At 45.7% G+C, this 22,661-nt stretch overlaps 1 protein-coding gene and 1 non-coding gene across 5 annotated transcripts in view; one reads left to right on the forward strand and one right to left on the reverse strand.

Moving 5' to 3' along the window:
- The first annotated feature begins 4,770 nt into the window (after positions 1-4,770).
- On the forward strand, positions 4,771-4,843 carry Trnat-ggu (transfer RNA threonine (anticodon GGU)). The gene has a single exon. It is a non-coding gene; the product is annotated as a tRNA-Thr (tRNA).
- Positions 4,844-9,293: 4,450 nt separating this feature from the next.
- Positions 9,294-22,661, reverse strand: part of LOC144172563 (putative phospholipase B-like 2) — a 103,997-nt gene continuing 90,629 nt past the window's right edge. The window contains exon 9 of one of the 4 annotated variants that reach the window (XM_077701233.1): positions 9,294-9,617. In XM_077701233.1, the coding sequence (XP_077557359.1) occupies positions 9,441-9,617 (177 nt within the window). In that variant the 3' untranslated portion in view covers positions 9,294-9,440. Of the gene's footprint in view, positions 9,618-19,000; positions 19,223-20,839; positions 20,994-22,661 lie in introns of those variants that run through there. The other 3 variants (XM_077701230.1, XM_077701231.1, XM_077701232.1) reach the window with 3 other exon arrangements.

The following is a 22,661-nucleotide window of genomic DNA, read 5'->3' on the forward strand; positions in this document are numbered from 1 at the left end:
TCGGACTAATCAGGGTGAAGGGGACCTTCTTTTTAACCCCCGGGTCGTGACTCGAGTGTCTACGACATGTCCAGAGTGGTCGACCAGCTTTGAACCCTCTTAAGCTCCCTTTGGCAACAAGACTGCCAGAACGGAGGCCCTCGCTATGCATGTAGCGAATCAGAATAGGTAATGAGGGGCTCGTTGAAAATAACACAGAAATAAGGGTTGGCAGTCGAGAAAACCTCGGAAAGCAAAGGGGAGGATGTGGTAGATTATTGAAAGAGATTAAGAATTTGGAAAGAAAGAAAGAAAGTGAAGAAAAAATGCCCGCCAGGTGGGATCCGAACCCACGACCTCCAGAATACCGGTCTGGTGCGATAACCACTACGCTACCGGCGGGGCGATTTTCCCATTCACTTTCTGGGGTATTTATGTTAGGTATGTTTGTTTCCTGTGCTTGGGGGTGGTAGCCAGCGCCATTCGGACTAATCAGGGTGAAGGGGACCTTCTTTTTAACCCCCGGGTCGTGACTCGAGTGTCTACGACATGTCCAGAGTGGTCGACCAGCTTTGAACCCTCTTAAGCTCCCTTTGGCAACAAGACTGCCAGAACGGAGGCCCTCGCTATGCATGTAGCGAATCAGAATAGGTAATGAGGGGCTCGTTGAAAATAACACAGAAATAAGGGTTGGCAGTCGAGAAAACCTCGGAAAGCAAAGGGGAGGATGTGGTAGATTATTGAAAGAGATTAAGAATTTGGAAAGAAAGAAAGAAAGTGAAGAAAAAATGCCCGCCAGGTGGGATCCGAACCCACGACCTCCAGAATACCGGTCTGGTGCGATAACCACTACGCTACCGGCGGGGCGATTTTCCCATTCACTTTCTGGGGTATTTATGTTAGGTATGTTTGTTTCCTGTGCTTGGGGGTGGTAGCCAGCGCCATTCGGACTAATCAGGGTGAAGGGGACCTTCTTTTTAACCCCCGGGTCGTGACTCGAGTGTCTACGACATGTCCAGAGTGGTCGACCAGCTTTGAACCCTCTTAAGCTCCCTTTGGCAACAAGACTGCCAGAACAGAGGCCCTCGCTATGCATGTAGCGAATCAGAATAGGTAATGAGGGGCTCGTTGAAAATAACACAGAAATAAGGGTTGGCAGTCGAGAAAACCTCGGAAAGCAAAGGGGAGGATGTGGTAGATTATTGAAAGAGATTAAGAATTTGGAAAGAAAGAAAGAAAGTGAAGAAAAAATGCCCGCCAGGTGGGATCCGAACCCACGATCTCCAGAATACCGGTCTGGTGCGATAACCACTACGCTACCGGCGGGGCGATTTTCCCATTCACTTTCTGGGGTATTTATGTTAGGTATGTTTGTTTCCTGTGCTTGGGGGTGGTAGCCAGCGCCATTCGGACTAATCAGGGTGAAGGGGACCTTCTTTTTAACCCCCGGGTCGTGACTCGAGTGTCTACGACATGTCCAGAGTGGTCGACCAGCTTTGAACCCTCTTAAGCTCCCTTTGGCAACAAGACTGCCAGAACAGAGGCCCTCGCTATGCATGTAGCGAATCAGAATAGGTAATGAGGGGCTCGTTGAACATAACACAGAAATAAGGGTTGGCAGTCGAGAAAACCTCGGAAAGCAAAGGGGAGGATGTGGTAGATTATTGAAAGAGATTAAGAATTTGGAAAGAAAGAAAGAAAGTGAAGAAAAAATGCCCGCCAGGTGGGATCCGAACCCACGACCTCCAGAATACCGGTCTGGTGCGATAACCACTACGCTACCGGCGGGGCGATTTTCCCATTCACTTTCTGGGGTATTTATGTTAGGTATGTTTGTTTCCTGTGCTTGGGGGTGGTAGCCAGCGCCATTCGGACTAATCAGGGTGAAGGGGACCTTCTTTTTAACCCCCGGGTCGTGACTCGAGTGTCTACGACATGTCCAGAGTGGTCGACCAGCTTTGAACCCTCTTAAGCTCCCTTTGGCAACAAGACTGCCAGAACAGAGGCCCTCGCTATGCATGTAGCGAATCAGAATAGGTAATGAGGGGCTCGTTGAAAATAACACAGAAATAAGGGTTGGCAGTCGAGAAAACCTCGGAAAGCAAAGGGGAGGATGTGGTAGATTATTGAAAGAGATTAAGAATTTGGAAAGAAAGAAAGAAAGAAAGTGAAGAAAAAATGCCCGCCAGGTGGGATCCGAACCCACGACCTCCAGAATACCGGTCTGGTGCGATAACCACTACGCTACCGGCGGGGCGATTTTCCCATTCACTTTCTGGGGTATTTATGTTAGGTATGTTTGTTTCCTGTGCTTGGGGGTGGTAGCCAGCGCCATTCGGACTAATCAGGGTGAAGGGGACCTTCTTTTTAACCCCCGGGTCGTGAATGGCGTCCGAATGGCGCTGGCTACCACCCCCAAGAAAAGGAAACAAACATACCTAACATAAATACCCCAGAAAGTGAATGGGAAAATCGCCCCGCCGGTAGCGTAGTGGTTATCGCACCAGACCGGTATTCTGGAGGTCGTGGGTTCGGATCCCACCTGGCGGGCATTTTTTCTTCACTTTCTTTCTTTCTTTCCAAATTCTTAATCTCTTTCAATAATCTACCACATCCTCCCCTTTGCTTTCCGAGGTTTTCTCGACTGCCAACCCTTATTTCTGTGTTATTTTCAACGAGCCCCTCATTACCTATTCTGATTCGCTACATGCATAGCGAGGGCCTCTGTTCTGGCAGTCTTGTTGCCAAAGGGAGCTTAAGAGGGTTCAAAGCTGGTCGACCACTCTGGACATGTCATAGACACTCGAGTCACGACCCGGGGGTTAAAAAGAAGGTCCCCTTCACCCTGATTTGTCCGAATGGCGCTGGCTACCACCCCCAAGCACAGGAAACAAACATACCTAACATAAATACCCCAGAAAGTGAATGGGACAATCGCCCCGCCGGTAGCGTAGTGGTTATCGCACCAGACCGGTATTCTGGAGGTCGTGGGTTCGGATCCCACCTGGCGGGCATTTTTTCTTCACTTTCTTTCTTTCTTTCCAAATTCTTAATCTCTTTCAATAATCTACCACATCCTCCCCTTTGCTTTCCGAGGTTTTCTCGACTGCCAACCCTTATTTCTGTGTTATTTTCAACGAGCCCCTCATTACCTATTCTGATTCGCTACATGGATAGCGAGGGCCTCTGTTCTGGCAGTCTTGTTGCCAAAGGGAGCTTAAGAGGGTTCAAAGCTGGTCGACCACTCTGGACATGTCGTAGACACTCGAGTCACGACCCGGGGGTTAAAAAGAAGGTCAACTTCACCCTGATTAGTCCGAATGGCGCTGGCTACCACCCCCAAGCACAGGAAACAAACATACCTAACATAAATACCCCAGAAAGTGAATGGGAAAATCGCCCCGCCGGTAGCGTAGTGGTTATCGCACCAGACCGGTATTCTGGAGGTCGTGGGTTCGGATCCCCCCTGGCGGGCATTTTTTCTTCACTTTCTTTCTTTCTTTCCAAATTCTTAATCTCTTTCAATAATCTACCACATCCTCCCCTTTGCTTTCCGAGGTTTTCTCGACTGCCAACCCTTATTTCTGTGTTATTTTCAACGAGCCCCTCATTACCTATTCTGATTCACTACATGCATAGCGAGGGCCTCTGTTCTGGCAGTCTTGTTGCCAAAGGGAGCTTAAGAGGGTTCAAAGCTGGTCGACCACTCTGGACATGTCGTAGACACTCGAGTCACGACCCGGGGGTTAAAAAGAAGGTCACCTTCACCCTGATTAGTCCGAATGGCGCTGGCTACCACCCCCAAGCACAGGAAACAAACCTACCTAACATAAATACCCCAGAAAGTGAATGGGAAAATCGCCCCGCCGGTAGCGTAGTGGTTATCGCACCAGACCGGTATTCTGGAGGTCGTGGGTTCGGATCCCACCTGGCGGGCATTTTTTCTTCACTTTCTTTCTTTCTTTCTTTCCAAATTCTTAATCTCTTTCAATAATTTACCACATACTCCCCTTTGCTTTCCGAGGTTTTCTCGACTGCCAACCCTTATTTCTGTGTTATTTTCAACGAGCCCCTCATTACCTATTCTGATTCGCTACATGCATAGCGAGGGCCTCTGTTCTGGCAGTCTTGTTGCCAAAGGGAGCTTAAGAGGGTTCAAAGCTGGTCGACCACTCTGGACATGTCGTAGACACTCGAGTCACGACCCGGGGGTTCAAAAGAAGGTCCCCTTCACCCTGATTAGTCCGAATGGCGCTGGCTACCACCCCCAAGCACAGGAAACAAACATACCTAACATAAATACCCCAGAAAGTGAATGGGAAAATCGCCCCGCCGGTAGCGTAGTGGTTATCGCACCAGACCGGTATTCTGAAGGTCGTGGGTTCGGATCCCACCTGGCGGGCATTTTTTCTTCACTTTCTTTCTTTCTTTCCAAATTCTTAATCTCTTTCAATAATCTACCACATCCTCCCCTTTGCTTTCCGAGGTTTTCTCGACTGCCAACCCTAATTTCTGTGTTATTTTCAACGAGCCCCTCATTACCTATTCTGATTCGCTACATGCATAGCGAGGGCCTCTGTTCTGGCAGTCTTGTTGCCAAAGGGAGCTTAAGAGGGTTCAAAGCTGGTCGACCACTCTGGACATGTCGTAGACACTCGAGTCACGACCCGGGGGTTAAAAAGAAGGTCCCCTTCACCCTGATTAGTCCGAATGGCGCTGGCTACCACCCCCAAGCACAGGAAACAAACATACCTAACATAAATACCCCAGAAAGTGAATGGGAAAATCGCCCCGCCGGTAGCGTAGTGGTTATCGCACCAGACTGGTATTCTGGAGGTCGTGGGTTCGGATCCCACCTGGCGGGCATTTTTTCTTCACTTTCTTTCTTTCTTTCCAAATTCTTAATCTCTTTCAATAATCTACCACATCCTCCCCTTTGCTTTCCGAGGTTTTCTCGACTGCCAACCCTTATTTCTGTGTTATTTTCAACGAGCCCCTCATTACCTATTCTGATTCGCTACATGCATAGCGAGGGCCTCTGTTCTGGCAGTCTTGTTGCCAAAGGGAGCTTAAGAGGGTTCAAAGCTGGTCGACCATACTGGACATGTCGTAGACACTCGAGTCACGACCCGGGGGTTAAAAAGAAGGTCCCCTTCACCCTGATTAGTCCGAATGGCGCTGGCTACCACCCCCAAGCACAGGAAACAAACATACCTAATATAAATACCCCAGAAAGTGAATGGGAAAATTGCCCCGCCGGTAGCGTAGTGGTTATCACACCAGACCGGTATTCTGGAGGTCGTGGGTTCGGATCCCACCTGGCGGGCATTTTTTCTTCACTTTCTTTCTTTCTTTCCAAATTCTTAATCTCTTTCAATAATCTACCACATCCTCCCCTTTGCTTTCCGAGGTTTTCTCGACTGCCAACCCTTATTTCTGTGTTATTTTCAACGAGCCCCTCATTACCTATTCTGATTCGCTACATATATATATATATATATATATATATATATATATATAGCTATTTATATACATACCCTACCAACGGAACCTAACTTATTAACGTAATAAAAGTTATTCTGATTCTGAGTGTCGATTTGCTTTTTAATTAGCGCAGCTTTACAGGGACTAAAACTAATTACAGCGCGAATGTCTCGTTTGTCCGCAGCGACCTTTTTTTGAAAGGTCGATCTTTGTCGTTTAGTCAGCTGACAAATACCGCCAGCGGCGACACTTACTTCGTTATTTTAGTAGAATGAATCTGGTTTTGCGTGTATGGATGCAAACGGCGTCATACTGGTTTCGCCAGACCCTTGCGTAAAAATTAGTTCTTTTATTTAGCTGCCCAGACCAGGTATGAGCCGCTACTACGCAGTCCAGGATTAAAAGGGGCGATAGATCAACGGGCGAAACAAACGAGGTGCTGGTCCGGAGCATTCCCTGGCCAGTGAAATGGATAAATGAAAGAGGCTAAGTGTTTTCGCGTTAAAACCCACACCATGCTTCCACATTTCCTTTTACCTCACCGTGTTCATGAGCCCGTGGCTCAGCGTGGCTGCTTTGATGACACCAATGCACATGTAAGGAAAGCAAATGACTGTGTCCGAGAGCATTCGGGTGGCGACCCGAACATTCAGAAAAATTATTCAGAAAATCTTGTGCAACATCTAACTGAAATAATAGCCTCACCGAAAATTTGCCAATGTATGGTTCGGTACTACTATTACCTAAAATTCAGTAATAAAATCTCAGAGTTACTTTTTCTGGGGTTGCAAGTGGCGTCGTAGCCCCCATTTGCTACCTCATTGGCATTCAACTACAGTGGGATTGCTAACACTTGCACTTCTTGCATAAAAAATATGGTGGGTTGAAACAGCACGTGCGACAATATTTGTAATGGCGAGACGTGGCCATACAGTACATGCGCACTTACACTGATCCTGCAAGTCGATTCCGCATATTCCTTGCCTATTTTATCTGCCCTGTATAAATTCGCGTCTGTGAATAGGTGAGCTGAAGCATAAAACATCGCCGCCCGTGTCCTGTGCTTAGACTATCTTGCACTGCGTAATTTAAAAATAACTGTGGGGCATTTCGTGCAAGTATTCATTCTACATGAAAGCACTCCGAGCAGGCGTTTCAAAATTCTCCTATTTACGCAGATATCTTTGGAGTCAGATTTCGCCAGCAGCATAAATTCCTGAGTGAGTAGCCAACTTTACAACTTCCTCCCTGAACTTCCTTTTTTTATTTGTTTTTAACACGCACTGCAAGAACTGGAAAGTTCATTTGGTGTTCTGTAAAGTGTATTTTTGTACAATAACCGAGTTTTCGACGTCTTGGTGTCGTACTTCCAGCATAGTAGCTCACACACGCTAATATGTTTCACGTAGGGGCGCTGAAAACACTGGAACAAATAAAGTAAACGTGTTATAAAAAAACCAAACCAGACATAAAATGAATGCTAGAGAGCGCCCGTCCAGTGGTTGACCGAGTGTCGTTTTCTCACGCTAGTGATCACGCTGTGAAGGTTGTCGTGGTTTGTGCGGGGGTGAGAAAGTGCTTTCCCCCAGTTTGTGGAGCACGAGAAAGATAAGGATAGGAAAGACAAGCATATGCGCAAGGGGTACACAAGACGAAGCTGAAGAAACAAAAAAATCACACACTACCATGAGTTTCGTCGTCGTTTTTACTTCGTTCTGGGGTCCTGGGAAATTTGCGTTAGCACCATGAATTCCCAAGGAAAAAGTTGGCCCCGTATCGGCTACTTTCTTTGCAAATGTCGACATTTCGTCGAAGTTTGTCAAGTAAATGCCTCCCTTCGCTTTCCCGCTCGCCTATCAGGCTGTTCCTCTCCCGTCGCGCCCCTCCCAAGGTACACACGCTCGAGGTTTGCTCAAGTCACTTTAAACTTACCGCGTTCCACTGATCCAGGCCGGGTTCCTCGATGCCAGCGCTGCCGTACGGCGGAGACGCCCGTGAATTGAGGCACCCTACTGCAACGTTTATAAAACCACGTCCCCCTACTCCACGTGCGTTCCAAGCGGAACGTGGAAACTGTGTAGTGAAACCTTTCGTAACTGTTTCCGTTTGATTTCTTAAAATGCCGCTAGAAACTACAGTGGCGCGGGAGACGGCAGGCGACGGAGAGAATTTTTATGCACTGAATGCAGTATTTCATTGCTATCGCTGAAACAATAATCCATGAATTTATTATTAAGGAACACTGCAAATGTCAATTATGTTTAGAGGTTTGCCTCATATTTGTGCAATGTTGGGTTCTTGTTCAACAACGTTAAGTGTGCATATTGCCATCGGACAGAGACGTTTAGATTTGGCTGTGGGTGTATAAAACTGTTGTGCAGCTTGTGTTTCACTTCGGCCGGGTGGCTGAATCGAGTTACAGACAGACATACAGACAGGCCAAAATATTTGCGTTCAAGTAGTCCAACAAAGACGGCGTCTTTACGAAATTGGCGCAGCTTGCGCTAGTAATTTGCAAGGCTGGAAAAACACCAGAGCTGGCGGCCCCTCCCACTGCGTTGATTGCGTTCTATTGCACCTCACATGGTTTAGTGAACTTGTTGCTGAAATTTCTCCATGATTGGAAGCCCGGGTTGTTTTGTCTGCAGCCTTTCACAACTCTCCCGAAGGTAAGCGCATTAGGACGCGCTAGAACCTGCGGCAACCGGATTCGGGAGCTCCGCTTTTGCAGCGCGAACTCGGCGTGCGTGCTCCAACTTCAGGATTGAACGCACGTGAACTGGCGAAAAAAAAAAGCACGCGAGAGATCATGCCACAAACGCTCTGCAGAGCGTTCTAGAATGTCGAGCTCACCAACGCCGTGTGTTCGGTATTTTTCTTGCCATTTTTTGCGAGCTCCTCGTGGGGCGCAAGCCTGGTCGACGCTGGGCGCTCTTCACGAAGCGCATGCTCACGTGCGCTCGGTTTTTGGGTGCGGAACACCTCAGGACCACGCAATGTCCATCCGCGTCCGTGCGCATAGCATTTTACAATCGCGAAAAATCACACAGGCACCGGCACGATTCGAGTCTGTGTCTGGTAGACCAGACAGAGTTTGCGTCAGTCGTCTTACCCATTCGGCTACGACAGTAAGATAGTACCCGAGAGTCAAACGGCTTACTCGCTCGCGTGTAACGGTGCCGATTACCTCCCAATGTCCATCCGCGTCCTTCCATGCACACACCATCATCAAGCGAAAATCAAGCGAAATTCGACTTGAGGCGTGAGTTTAAAGGAACCACGAAGAGAAAATACAACTTCGTTTAATTTGAAAGAACTAGGATCCAGTATCTCACTCAGTTCCATTAGAGCCACAAAAGATGTTTTTTAACGAAAAATAAGCAAGAAGTATTTAAAAACGTTCAAATTTTGCCCCACAGTGACGTGTTATGAGCAAGAATGACGTCATACGGGCCAACAATAAAATATAATTTTTAGTGCGTTGACTGCACGTTAGCATTCACGTGATGCGGTCAAATAGAACTAGAGGCCCCATTACAGATGTCCAGTCATGTGTCGTCGCGACAGATCAGTTAGGCGGCCGCCAATCGCACAAACAAGGTTCCGTGATGTCATAGAAAAGTTGCGGGAAATTGGCTAGGGGTCGCGACTGCTTCACGCGTTTTCTTCAATATCTCCGTTATTTGTTCGAAGATTGCAATGATATTGGTACCATTGTTATCGGGACTAAACAGTCTTTCTAATAAAGTAACTTGTCTTTTGTCTTCATGGCTCGTTTAAGTTGCATTTAGGGAATAATCAAGCTTCATTCACGGCTCAAATCAAATGATGGTCGGTGCGCCAATCGGATGTCAGTACGGGCGCAACTTGGATGTCATTTCGAAACCCTGTACTTTGCACCCTCGCCATCTTCCACGGAGTGGAGATGCTGGCACTTTTTTCTTGGTATTTTTTTCTGGTAACGCACAGCTGCGGAACTAAAAGCTTATAGTGGGCGTTTTACAGTGGGCACGGCTGCAGCACAAGAGGCAACAGGCTGAGCAATCCTTTTTGTCTTGTGCTTCAGGTTTTTCTGGGCATCCGTCTGGCACCGGGCTATCTTCAAGGGACACGCGTGGAAGACGGATCAGGGCCTGTTCTGCAACTGACGGCTCCTATAAAGAACACCGCGCGTGAAATGGCTTAACGTAGCTTCCTAGTGCAAGCTTGGCTTTCTGCTGCTGTGACGTCACATCACGCGACGTATTCAATGACTATAAGAGCACCTCCAAACCCGTCGTTCGCCAGTGGGCATGGCAGCAGCACAACAGGCAAGATACTAAGAAATCCTTTTTGCTTTGTGCTTCAAGTTATTCGCCACCATCTTGCTTGCTGTATTCGTAGTTATGACCGATTTTTCGTGCTGCTGCCTAGCCCACTACGTGTTTATTGCTTTGTTAACGGTGTTGTTTTGTTGCCAAGGGATCTTTTGGCATGCGGGGATATTGAATCAAACTCAGGGTCTCCTATCGAAGAGGTGTTGAAATAACTGCAAGAAGGTAAAAAAAAGCTCACTTCTGTCACGGAATGCGTTCAGGAATCAAAAGGAAAGAATGAAAAAAAGAATTTCAGGTTTAGCTGATCGCATAGACAGCCTTGAACAGAAATTAAACGAATTAACCAGTTTTTTTTTACCAGGGTAATAATATGAAGTTGTGAACATCAAAGCTTCAAAAGCAAGTACAAACGCTCATTAGCAAAGTTGGTGAGCTTAAGAACAGAAGCCGGACAAATAAATTATTTACTGGTTAGAGGAGCCCTCTGACTAAGAATATGAGGATCTCAAAGCCAAAGTACAAGATATTTTTGAGCAAAAATTAGAAATAACGGTAACTGGCATTGAAAGATGTTATAAGTTTGGCAAAACAACAAATGACAGGTCACGACCTGTGACAATAAGATTTGTTGACTACCTGGAAGCAAATAACGTTTTGGCGAGTGCATTTAAATAAAAGAAAGCACATTGTCACTGTCTGAAGACTTTTGCAAACGAGTTCGAGAAACGCGGAAGCAATTGTGGGAAACTTCAGAAGAGAGCGTGGCTGTAAGACAAAACTAGTTTATGATAACCTTAAGGTTGACGACGTCTTGTATGCATCGTACGAAGAAAAGGGCTTACGCTTTAGCTTGAACAAAAAAATCGAATTGACAAAAAAACACCCCGGCCAATTAAAAATAATAAAAGTAAATTGTAGGACCATTCTTAAAATGCCACTGAGCCTGCTATTGCTTTCTTGAAGGAAAGTTGCCTCAACGACTCGGTTTACGATAGCGAGTTTGTTCCGTCTGGCTATAGCGCATACATAAATGGACGTGGTAGCAAAGGAGGCGGTGGTTGTGTACTTTTTAAAGAATACCTTAAAATATATTGAACGGCAGATATACAGAAGCAGAAGGTATTTTTTGTAAGGCTTACCACAACGACGTCCGGTACATTATAGGAGGTGTTTATAGGCTCCCAAACGCTACTGTTGATGTGCTGAAGGAATCCCAAATTTATTTGAAATTGGATGTTAAGCATGATTGAGGAAAAATAGATGGACCGGATGATAATGACATGTGATTATAATTTACCTAACGTAGATTGGAAAATCTTGAAGCTATGCTTAATATTTGTTACAGCTTTGACCTCCCTCAGTGAGTTGAAGGCTACACAAGAATTCAGGGTACCTCTCAGTGAATCCTTATATCCTTCGTTAACCACGGAATTCCACCTCAACCAAGTACTGAGATATTTCTTGGAGTTTCCTGTCATCATGATGTGTTATTCACTCTAAGTGACACAGCTATCGGCAAGAAATTAACCTTTTTATATTTTCCTATTTTTATTCGTGCAGATGATACCGGTATTATTAGATGTACTTTTACTCCACTTTGGCGGCTTTGCGAATAATGAACCTATATACATAATACGTGTAATTAGTTTAAGGACATTGCCACAGAATGCACAGAATCATTCGTGACTCTGGTAACTGAAAACCAAAGCGGAAAAATCCGCGGATTTGTTGAGTGACACTGAGGTTAAGATGGCAAATAAAGCGTTTAAAAATATGAAGACTGAACGTAACGTATCCAGAACAAATCACCTACCTCCCAGTAAAATAAAAGCATCAAATTAAAACAAATAAGCAGCGTTATTGTGCTATTGCTCGCCGAATAACTTGACCTCGTGTCCCGAGAAGTTTTCAGGAGAATTTCGCCCGCATCGAAAGTGTGTCAAGTCTAATGTTGGCGGAAGTCTCACCCACTACAATTTTTGAATTGCAAATGCCTTTAACGATCATTTCAAATCGGCTTTTTCTTGTGGCAACTCTGTATTACCGCTATTCGAAACTATTTCACCGCTAATGCCCGATGATGATGTTAGCGAATAGGGCATATTAAATATGCTTGTGGACATTTATACCGGAAAATCTTCTGGACCAGACAATATCCCTAGAGCCTTCATAAAAAGATACGATGAATGGTTGTCGAAGTACCTCCATGTTCTTTTCACAAAATCGCTGCGCAAGTGCCAGGTTCCAAACGACTGGAAAATAGCGAGAGTCAAGCCTATTCATAAATCAGGAACTAAGCAGTGTGAAAAATTATCGTCCTGTCTCGCTAAGATCAACCGTTTGTAAGCTTATCGAGCACATTATCCCCAATACTACCTCGAATGTTCTCCACGAACATAACGTAATAAACGACCATCGGCATGGATTCAAGGAGGGATGTTCAACGATACAATTGGTATGAACAATACACGACTTCACTACTTCAATAGATAATGGCAAACAAACAGACGCCGTTTTTGTGGATTTTTCAAAAGCTTTTGACAACGTTTCGCACAATAAATTATATACAAATTACAGAAGATTCTCGGGAATGATTAACTTACTAAATGGATATCGGCTTACTTGAAAAACCGGGAACAATGGGTAGTTTTTTACACTCATTCCACTCACAGGGTTGCCGTTGAATCTGGCGTCCCCCAAGGGTGGGTTTTGGGTCTCCTTCTATTTATTTGGTTTATTAAAGACATAGTAAATGATATCCCTGTAAATGTTAGGCTCTATGTCGACGATTGCGTTATTTACTCTAAAATTGAATCCCCGAAGGACCAAGTGTTGTTAAACGAGTCGCTAAACAGGGTTGTTTCTAGGTGCAAGGCTTGGCAAATGCCAATCAATTTTAAAAAAGATAGTGTAGATGTCCATTTCGCATAGGAAAAAGAAATTAAATTTTTGAGGCTCTACAACCAATGCCATTCTTTCCGAGGTTTAATCCGACAAATATCTTGGGTTTTGGATAACAAACGATCTTAACTGGACAAAACACACTGACATAGTAACTTGAAAGGCTAACCAGAAACTATTCTTTTTACGAAGGACTTTGAGACTTTCACCTCCATCCGTCCGTATTCTTGCATACAAATCGATAGTGCTGCGCATACTTGATTATGCCGCTGTGATCTGGGATCTTTCTACTCAAATTAACATTCATAAGTACAAAAAATACAAAGACCAGCAGTTCGTTTCGTATAACAGTTATGGACGAACCTCGGTAACTGAACTGTTATGAGCAAACTTACCTTCGCTTTAAGAAAGAAACTGTATATCACAATTAAAATATCTACATAAATTAATAAATGGACATTACAAGATAGATATTGTAAACATTATTCACAATTAAGAACAACGCAGGGACGAGGACGAAAGAAGTGACTAACTAGAGTTTGTCACATCTCACGCTGTAGTTTGTCCTTCTTTCGTCCTCGTCCCTGCGCTGTTTTTTATTGTGAATAATGTGTACCCAACTAGCCCAGCGTCAAGCCTTAGTAGTAAGTTGTAAAAATTATTTCATTTTGTTCAGGTTACGCCACTTGACAATGCCATGATCGTGCAATAACTCCGTTCCACGCCCCCAATAGTTGCTTTTTTTTACCTACAACCGTGCAAGATTGCAATAGTTCAAATAACTGATTTGATTGATTGATTGTAGGGTATAACGCGCCGATGCAACGCAGGCGCTGAGGCGCGCCGTTGTGGAGGGCTCCGTATTAATTTTGACCACCTGGTTATCATGTGCCCCGAAATCTCGTACACATGGAGGAGGAGAAGGAGAATAAACATTTATTGAGCATAAATGCTGATGGATGGGCACTCGCCCGGTGGAGGGCATCCTTATTCCGGGATACCCAGTCTGTGACTTGCCATCCAGGCCCTCTTGACCAGTTCTTGCTGGGGTCCAAGGTCCGGATCGACTAGACGAGCCATCCACTGCTCAAAAGTTAGGAAGGGGATTGGGGGTAGGTTTGGATTTTTTTGGCACTCCCATACCTAGTGGTACAGGGTGCCCGGCGTTTGGCAGAAATTGCAAAGGGAGGGATACTGAGTCGGGTAGATGGAATGGAGGAGGGTGCTGTGGGGATAAGAATTTGTCTGCAATCGCGGAAGAGTGGTGGCTTCTTCTGTGCTTAATTGAGGATGAGCTGGTGGGAATACTCTTCTGCCGAGCCTATAATGTCCCAGGACGTCTGAGTACCGGAGAAGTGGGTCCGTTTTGGTGTCAGCGGAGAACATTCCGTCTCGGGTAATGGCCCGGTGTATGTACGCGCGGGCAGCGGTGTGAGCCGCCTCATTACCGTCGATGGATTCATGCCCAGGAGCCCAGACGATTTCCATATCAGGTAGTTCTGCAATATTTTTCAGAATTGTCAGTGCTGGTGTAGAGATGCGCCCCCGCTGATAACTTCGACATACCGCTTGCGAGGCAGTATTGTTATAAAAAAAGTCCTCGCTGGTCGTGGCAGCCAGGGCAATTGCAACTTCCTCTGCAGCTTCTGTTGAGGCTGTACGCACAGTCATAGCTGTCATTTCCTGACCGGCCGCGTTAACAACGCAGACGGCGTGTGCTGGTTGATTTAGATATATGGCTGCGTCGCTGAATCTTGTTGTTGGGTTATTTCCATACTTGGCGTTGACGGCTTCAGCTCTAGCGATGCGGCGTGCCTTGTTATGAACGGGGTGCATGTTTCTTGGTATCGGTAGAACTCGGATGTGCTGTCGAATCTCTAATGGAACACGTATCTTGTGTTCTTGCCTGGGTGGCGTCGCATATCCTAGCTGTCGTAAAGTCGTCCTTCCCGTGTGAGTCAGCTTCAGTCGTTCAAGCTGAGAGGTTAGGTGTGCTCCCTATATCTCCTCCCAACTATTATGTATTCCCAGTTGGAGCAACCTTTTCCTTGATATCTTTGATGGTTGTCCTAAGGCGATAATTGTAAGCTCGTCGAATTATAGTATTCAATCTGGCTTTCTCCGTTGTTTTAAGGGCAAGATAGGGAGTGCCATATGCGACCCTGCTGATGAGCAGTGCCTGTATGATGCGCAGGGTATCCGACTCCAGCAAGCCAAACCTTCTATTCGACACCCGATGTATGAGGTGCATTACTGGCTGAAAGTGCGGTTGAGAGGGGCAATTGTATGCATTCCTGATCCATTTTTGGAACTCACAAGCCCTAAAATACGCAGATGAGGCACACTGGGAACTGGTTTGCCCTGTATTGTGACCGCGGGCTCAGGGATGCTTTTCTTCCTCTGCGTAGCTTTCCCAGATATTAGAGTAAGCAGAGCTGACTTCTCTGGGGCGCATTGTAGTCCTCGGGCACGAAGGTATTCGTGTGCCTTATCGATGGCTAATTGAAGGGCGTCTTGTTGCTCCCCCATTGATCCCGTGGGGTCCAAAGGGTCAAGTCGTCGGCGTAAAGCGCATGCCGTAGATGCGGGATGTCATTGAGTATTCGAGGGTGATCTTTCATTACTATATTCAATAGGAGCGGTGATATCACCGAACCTTGTGGAGTGCCCTTTGGTATTGTTTTAAATGTTCTTGAACGCAGGTGGCCTATTCCGATGGTTGCCGTGCTTCCTGTCAGGAAAGCCGCAACATAGTTATATAGCCTCTGGCCACAGTCAATTGAGGTTAGTCCACGGAGAACGGCTTGGTGGTTAACATTATCAAAGGCTCCTTTGATATCCAAAGCTAGTATGCATCTTTTGTGCGAAGTGGAAACCCTGTCTATTATTTATTCTTTAGGTTGCAGCAGGATATCTTGCGTGGATAAATGGGGGCGGAATCCATACATATTTGTTGGGAAATGCCCATCATCTTCGATAAACGGGGAAAGCCGATTTTGTACCATGTGTTCTTATAACTTCCCAACACAAGATGGGAGGGAAATGGGTCGCAGATTTCCTGGGGCTAGTGGCTTACCGAGTTTTGGTATCAGTGTAATGTCGGCGTGTTTCCACTGGGATGGGAGTGCTCCGGCAATCCAATGTTCGTTAATGTATTCTAATAGAGCCTCTAACGCCGTGGTGTCCAAATTTCGTAGCAGCTTGTTTGGAATCTTGTCCTTTCCTGGTGTAGTATTTCGGGTCAAGTTTTGGACCACCGCTTCCATTTCAGCGATCGTGAATAAGGCATCCATTTCTTGGTTTGAGCCACCCATGTACGGTTCATGGGGTAGTGGGGCCTTGTCACTTGTGTCTTCCCACGGTTTCTTTAATTCTTCCAGGATATCTTCTTCTGTGCCTTGATAATTGTGAATGAGGTGTTTTAGTTGATGCGACGCGGCTGATTTAGTTTCCTTGCTACCCATTAGAGAGCGAAGGAGATGCCACGTGCGACGAGTTCCAAGGGTGCCCTGGAGAGTCGTGCAAAATTGAGACCAATTTGGTTGACGGAGTTGTCTTGCATAATCGGTGGCTTTCTGTGTCAGGTGAGCGATACGAATACGGAGCTTCCGATTTGTTCATTTTTTCTTCCACCGTTTAGTGAGACTCCGCTGGGCTTCCCAAAGGTGCATAAGATGGGCATCTATGGTCGGGCAGTCCAGCGTTAATGTGAATTCTTTAGTATGTTTTTTGCGGCTTCCAGCATCTGCTCCGTCCATCTTTCAATTTCATCAATGGGACCTGCTGGTGTTGTCTATTTAAATTTCCGCCAATCAGTAATGCGGGCTGTTCCTATTTTGCTTTGTTGGGCTGTGTTATGGGGGAGCATCAGCTGTATTATATAATGATCACTGCCCAGCGCTTCTTCCAGGCATTCCCAGATGGGTTCTTTAACACCATAAGTTAACGTCAAATCCGGCGTCGTGTCTCTAGAAACACGATTTCCAATTCTGGTGGGGACATTAAAGACATTGCACAAATGTAGGTTATGCTTTCAGATGGCTTCGTATAGCTGCTGGCCTTTTTTGTTATCTCTCGGATAACCCCAGGTAGTATGGTGTGCGTTAAAGTCTCCTACTATTACAAGGGCATGGCATTTTGTACGTTGCTTTACTGTTTTGAAGAGGAAGTCAATCTAACCGAGTGGTGCAGATGGAGGACTGTATATGTCGAGGATGAAGAGGCTTCCTCGAGTCTACCTGGGTGGGATGAGGTCGGCAAGTGTATAATCCAATAAGGTTGGAAGAGAATGTGTTTGGGCCGTTTGGTTTGCCTGGATGAGGATAGCCGTCCCTGCCTTGGAATCTGCAATGTATGTTTGGTATCCTCTGAGCTGTATTTCATCTGTCTCCGTTCCTTGCAATGCAATGACTTTCGGTGTGTGTTGAGATGCAAAAAGTGATAATCAGTGTTTCTTGCTGCGATACGAGCGGCAATTCCACTGCCATATTGTGGTTGGATCATTCTGGGGGCTTTTAGGGGCATTTTTGCTTTTCGCCTCCATCAGAGAAGCGGCCGCCGTGGACGGGAATTGAACTCAGCAGCACAACGCCGTAGCCACTGAGCCACTGCGACGGGTGGTTCAAATAACCACCAAGTCATAAAACAATATTTAGCATCCTTTTCCGCTGGTCTGGAGTAGAAGAGAAATAATTTTACTTGTATGTTAGATTTGTTTTCTTTCCGCAAGACTTTGAGAGATGTTTCATCGGTATGATTTCATTACGTTTGCTTACGTTTGTAAAACACATGTGATAGTTCGTTGTTTGCATTGTGTTATATGGGTGTTTTCTATGTGAAATGTGAGTGATTTTTCCATTTGTTTGTCTGGTGTTATACTCATATTTCTTTTCTTTTGTACCCGCCTGCTAAAATCACTTCAGGTGATTGCAGTAATAAATAAAATAAATAAATAAATAAATAAATAAATAAACCGGCTCTCCTTTTAAAACTTCACCACTTTGTAAAACACGAACCGTCTGGGGAAATATCAGACTTCACAGTTGGTCAAATTTGCATCGAGGATATTGATAAGTAAATTTCATGATTTACCGAAGTTCCTGAATAACTTGATCCCCTGCTGATTTTTAATGTGAAGCGTCTTTTATGCACCCAATCATGGAGTTGCTTTCGGCATTCAAGCTTGAAACGTCAAGCCTTTAAGAGCATGCGACAGAGTGGTCTTTTTCGTAAATGAACTTGGAATGCGAGTCACCGGGCATGTCTCTTTGGAATACGGAATATTCCCTAACGGACGCGAGTTTACGAGGAAAGGTATTTTGCACCGGGTCCTCCAGTTCTCTAAAGACAGATGTCTATAATTTTTGGTGATTTTTTACGGACAGTGTTAAAAACGTGCTGAGAGGGGAAAACAATTAATTGCAAGCACAGCTTGCAAGGCTAAGTCTGCCTGTTGTTTAACAACAAAAACTGGTGAACGTCCAATGACAAACCAATGTTTCTTATCTACTGAGATCAGCTTTGTTGGTAACCGCAGATTTTTTGTAATTAGGCAGTTGACCGAAATCAGGTTCGTTCCTCACGACACCCCCACAAAAGCATGAGCTGATGAGTGTTCTGAGGGAGTTAATGACGCCGCCAAAGAGGCTCTGGAACACATTTTTTTCAATTTTTTTGAAATCTTAATACTTGCTGAAGGTAATCAATCAAGACGTCAAGTATTTAAGTTTATGCGTAGAAAAGTACCTTGGCCAAACAGTGCTGCTATTGACCCGCATCCCGAATCCAACTCTGGTATCCTGGGAGGCACGTCTGGCTCACCCCAGCGCTGCAACACAGCTCCTGCTGACGTCCAGGGTGGAGGAAGCAATGGCCACAGCTTCCCAAGACGGTGCCCTGGACTAAAGGTGTTTAGGAAAATTAAGTTTACTTCCTTCCTTCCTTCTATGCGCATCAGGTAACTTAGAAACCTGCTCAAGAGATTTTTCTCTCTTTCCCAGTGTTGGTGTTCCCCGACCACTGGAATTACGTCATTACAGTGGTGTAGCTACTATTGGCCGGTGTTCCGTCAGTTGCCGCAATGCGCGCATTGGATGGCCGCTTTAAAAAGATAGCCACAGAAGCAAAGCAAAAACAGGAGACGGATTCGCTCAGTCGAACAAGGTGCGCAGTGCCGCTCCAGGCTGACACTAACTATAGCTTTCGCAGTGCTTTAAGACGGAAAGGAACGAGTTAGATCGTTCATTGGAAGCGTTGCAGATTCCCTTTTTTGTAATTAGTGTTTTTCTGCAGGCAGGAGGACACAAAAGCGAATTCGTTCTTCAACTTTATTCCCTAAAGGCAGGAGGCGTAGCGTTCAACCGGCGATGACTGGGAGGCTACCAGTCCTGAAGGAAGGGCGGGAAACTCCAGGCGTCAGGCTGCCCCGCATGCGGCACAGCCGGGAACGGGGACAGGCTCCAGACGAAGAACTCGCCGTAGTACCAGGTGGGGCCGCACTGCGTCCAGATGTAGTGCCTAGTCATCATGGTGGAGTTCACCACCTGCGCCAGTTGAGAGCAGCTATCATCGAAACCTTGTCCGTAGGGTGTTTCATTTCATTTTATTTGTTTGCACCTTAAAGGCCCCAGGCCATTACATAGGGGGGGTATATAGCTTATATACCCGCCTATGTATATAGGTATATAGCTTATGAACAACAAACAAGGGTAACCAAAAAGGAAGGCAAAAATAATTACAATATTACAGAGGTAAAACACAACTCACCGCACAGAACAGCATTACACACACTTAAACAGGGTTCAATCACAGAAATACCAGTAGCGTAGCAATTGGACGGTTTAGCTTCTCAAGAAATGTAGTTTCGATTGCTATATGAGGCGATATCATGCGGCAATGCATTCCGCATCATTTTAGCGCGAGGAAAGAAGGAAAAGTTCATTGATGACGTATGGCAGTTGATTCGGGCAATGGGATGATTGTAATTCAAAAGGGATGACGTTCGTCACGGTGGCATCAATAAAGCGTGTCTTGTTTCAGGAGGGTAATAGAAAGCACGAAGAAGGCGCAGGCGAGAGATAATGCGACGAGATGCAAGCTTGAGAATACCGAGGGTTTGTTTGAGCGATGTGACACTTATTTCGTTCGAGTACTGTGACGTGATAAAGCCAGCTGCGCGATTTTGAATTGATTCCAAATCGTTAGAAAGATATGACTGCGAACGATTTCAAAAATGGCAGCATCTTCACTCCGTAGATGGTGATGAGGGTGCTGAGTACATGGACTCGAAATGACATCTACGTTGCGCCCCGAGTGACATCCGATGTGCGCCCCGACCGTCATTCTATTTGAGCCGTGAGTTGCGCCTTGATTATTTCATAAATGACACTGCAATTCACGGCTCAAATCTACTTTCGCTTGATTTTCGCTTGATGATGGTGTGCGCACGGATGGACGCGGACGAACATTGGGAGGTCCTAAGGTACTCTGCACCTTTATAGGCGAGGGAGTAAGCCGTTTTATTCTCTGGTACTAACTCACGGTCGTAGCCCAATGGGTCAGACGACTGACACTAAGTCTGTCTGCTCTACCAGACACAGGCTTGAATCCTGGCCGTGCCTGTGTGATTTTGTGCGATTGTAAATGCTATGCGCACAAACGCGGACGGACATTGTGCGGTCCTAAGGTACTCCGCACCTAATAGATGATGCGTATTCCAGCTTAGGGCGAACGAATGTTAGGTATGCCAGCCATTTAATATCAAAAGATGCCAACTGAAGATTTTGGCTCAGGAATCCAAGTTTGCATGAAGCATCAGGGCAGATGAAAATGTGTTGGACCCAGGATAGAGATGACTTAAGGTGCACACTCAGTTATTTGTACTTTGTAGTCCTTTGTACTTTGTACTCATTTGTAGTCCTATGGCTGCTCTCGTTGCTTGTTTTAGTGATAGTCAGATTTCAATTGGCCTTTTGGGTAGGTCGATTGGTAGTTGGGGTCTTTTGGGTGGGTGCTATAGCATGGGGGTAATTCAATCAATATGTTCGCTCCATATAATCACTTGTATTACTTATTACCTAATGAGGCGGCCCATGATCAATCTCTAGTACTTACCAGCCGAGCAGGACCTTACCTTACGCTTAACCACAGTGTCTCAACGGTGTTTCGATATGTACTAATATCATATCAAGAAGTCGCCGAGCACAGCCGGCCTCTCCGCCGGCGTTGCCTCCAGCACATCTGTCGTCGGTAGGGTACGCTGCCGCCAATATTGGGCTCTTCGTAAAAGCGCACCATTTCCCCCACACAGTCAAGCTGCACAAACCCACACGCAAAAAATCCATTTACAGCAATACAATACCCAAACGAGGAAAAACTTTCGCAAGAGTCGTTATGAACAGACTGTCAATCGAGGACAACAATCTTGTATCACATACCATGTTGGGTTTCAGAACGGGCGTCTCCACGCAGGATGCATTTCTGATCCCCAAGGAAGAAGTGCGACAGAACATCCCAAGAGGAGGCGAACAGCTTATCTTGGCCTTAGATTTAAAGAGAGCCTTTGATAATGTGTCCCACAGGGCCATTCTACAAGCACCTAACGAATTTCGCCGTGGGGTAAGGACATACAACTATGTCAAAGCCTTCTGATCAGACCGCACAGCATTCATTGGGATTGAAAACGTTCGCTCCGACTCCTTCAAAATAACAAACAAAGGAGCACCGAGGGATCTATTATCGGCCTCTTGCTTTTTAATATTACAATGACTAACATAGCAATGAAACTCCAAGGCATGCGCGACATAGGTTCCATTTTGTACGCCGATGACATAACCATCTGGGCCACTAAAGGCTCCCTGGCTCAAAAGGAACAGGCACTCCAAGAAGCCACAAACTGGGGTGAAAAGCTGGCAAGGGATAATGGCCCAGAGTGCGCACAAGAAACATCTGAAGTTATCAGAGTTGATGACACCAGATGTAGGAGCCTAGGGGAGATGAAAGTCAAGCTTGGGGACCACGAAGTATCAGAGAAAGACAAATTAAGATTCCTTGGAAATGCTTCAAGCAATTCCAGAGAAACTTGACAATTTCAAAATTTAAAAAATCCACGAGGTGAATTGCAAAGATAGTTAGGAGGGTAACCAGGAAGAGAGCAGGGCTGAATGAAGAAGAAATGTTGCGTATCATGCATGCATTCTTACTGAGCAGAGTTGCTTACGTCTGCGTTTTCACTCTCTAAACAGGCAGGAAAAGGAATAGGCCAACATTATATTGCGTACTGCATACAAAGCGGCTCTAGCATTTCCCAACCATAAGGCAAATGAGAAACTCATGAATCTCGGCGTGCCCAACACTTTTGAAGAAATTTGTGAAGATACTCTTGTTTCACAAAAGGAAATCTGCAAAAGACGAGAACTGGCAGGGCCATTCGGTAAAGAATAGGCTCCAGGTTAGATGTAGAATCAATTATCGACAAAGAAGACCTCAGCAACGCCACCAAAGAGAAATTGAAAGCGCTCCCCATTCTAAGAAACTTGCAGAAAGACAGAAGGAAAGCCAGGGTCAATTTCCTACGGAGAAAGTTGGGAAAAACCCATACGCTGTATATACTGACGCTGCCTTTTACGATAAGACCAATGCCTTCTTAGTCATCGTTGACCAAGAAGGAGAAATCAGGGACTGCCTCAAACACCAACACAGAGGAGTCCGAAACTGTCGCTGTTCTATTGGCCGTAAAGTATGGAGAATTCCAAGGAAAAAGCCTCCAAGTAATTACGGACTGCAAGAAAGCTGTAGAAAACATTATAAATGGCCGAATACACGAAAGGTTCACAAAAACTTTACCTCTCAGTATTACTATGTTCCAAAACATCATTTGGACACCGGGACATGAGTAGCTTGAGGGTAATGAGAGAGCAGACCAAGCTGCGCGAGTACTTAATAACCACTCAGCCAGTAGTCCTAGCTTCCTCACCCCTCACG

This window comes from Haemaphysalis longicornis, unplaced genomic scaffold (genome assembly GCF_048455015.1).
Source record: "Haemaphysalis longicornis isolate Haplotype H1 unplaced genomic scaffold, Haemaphysalis longicornis Haplotype H1 scaffold_234, whole genome shotgun sequence".
NCBI lineage: Eukaryota > Metazoa > Arthropoda > Arachnida > Ixodida > Ixodidae > Haemaphysalis > Haemaphysalis longicornis.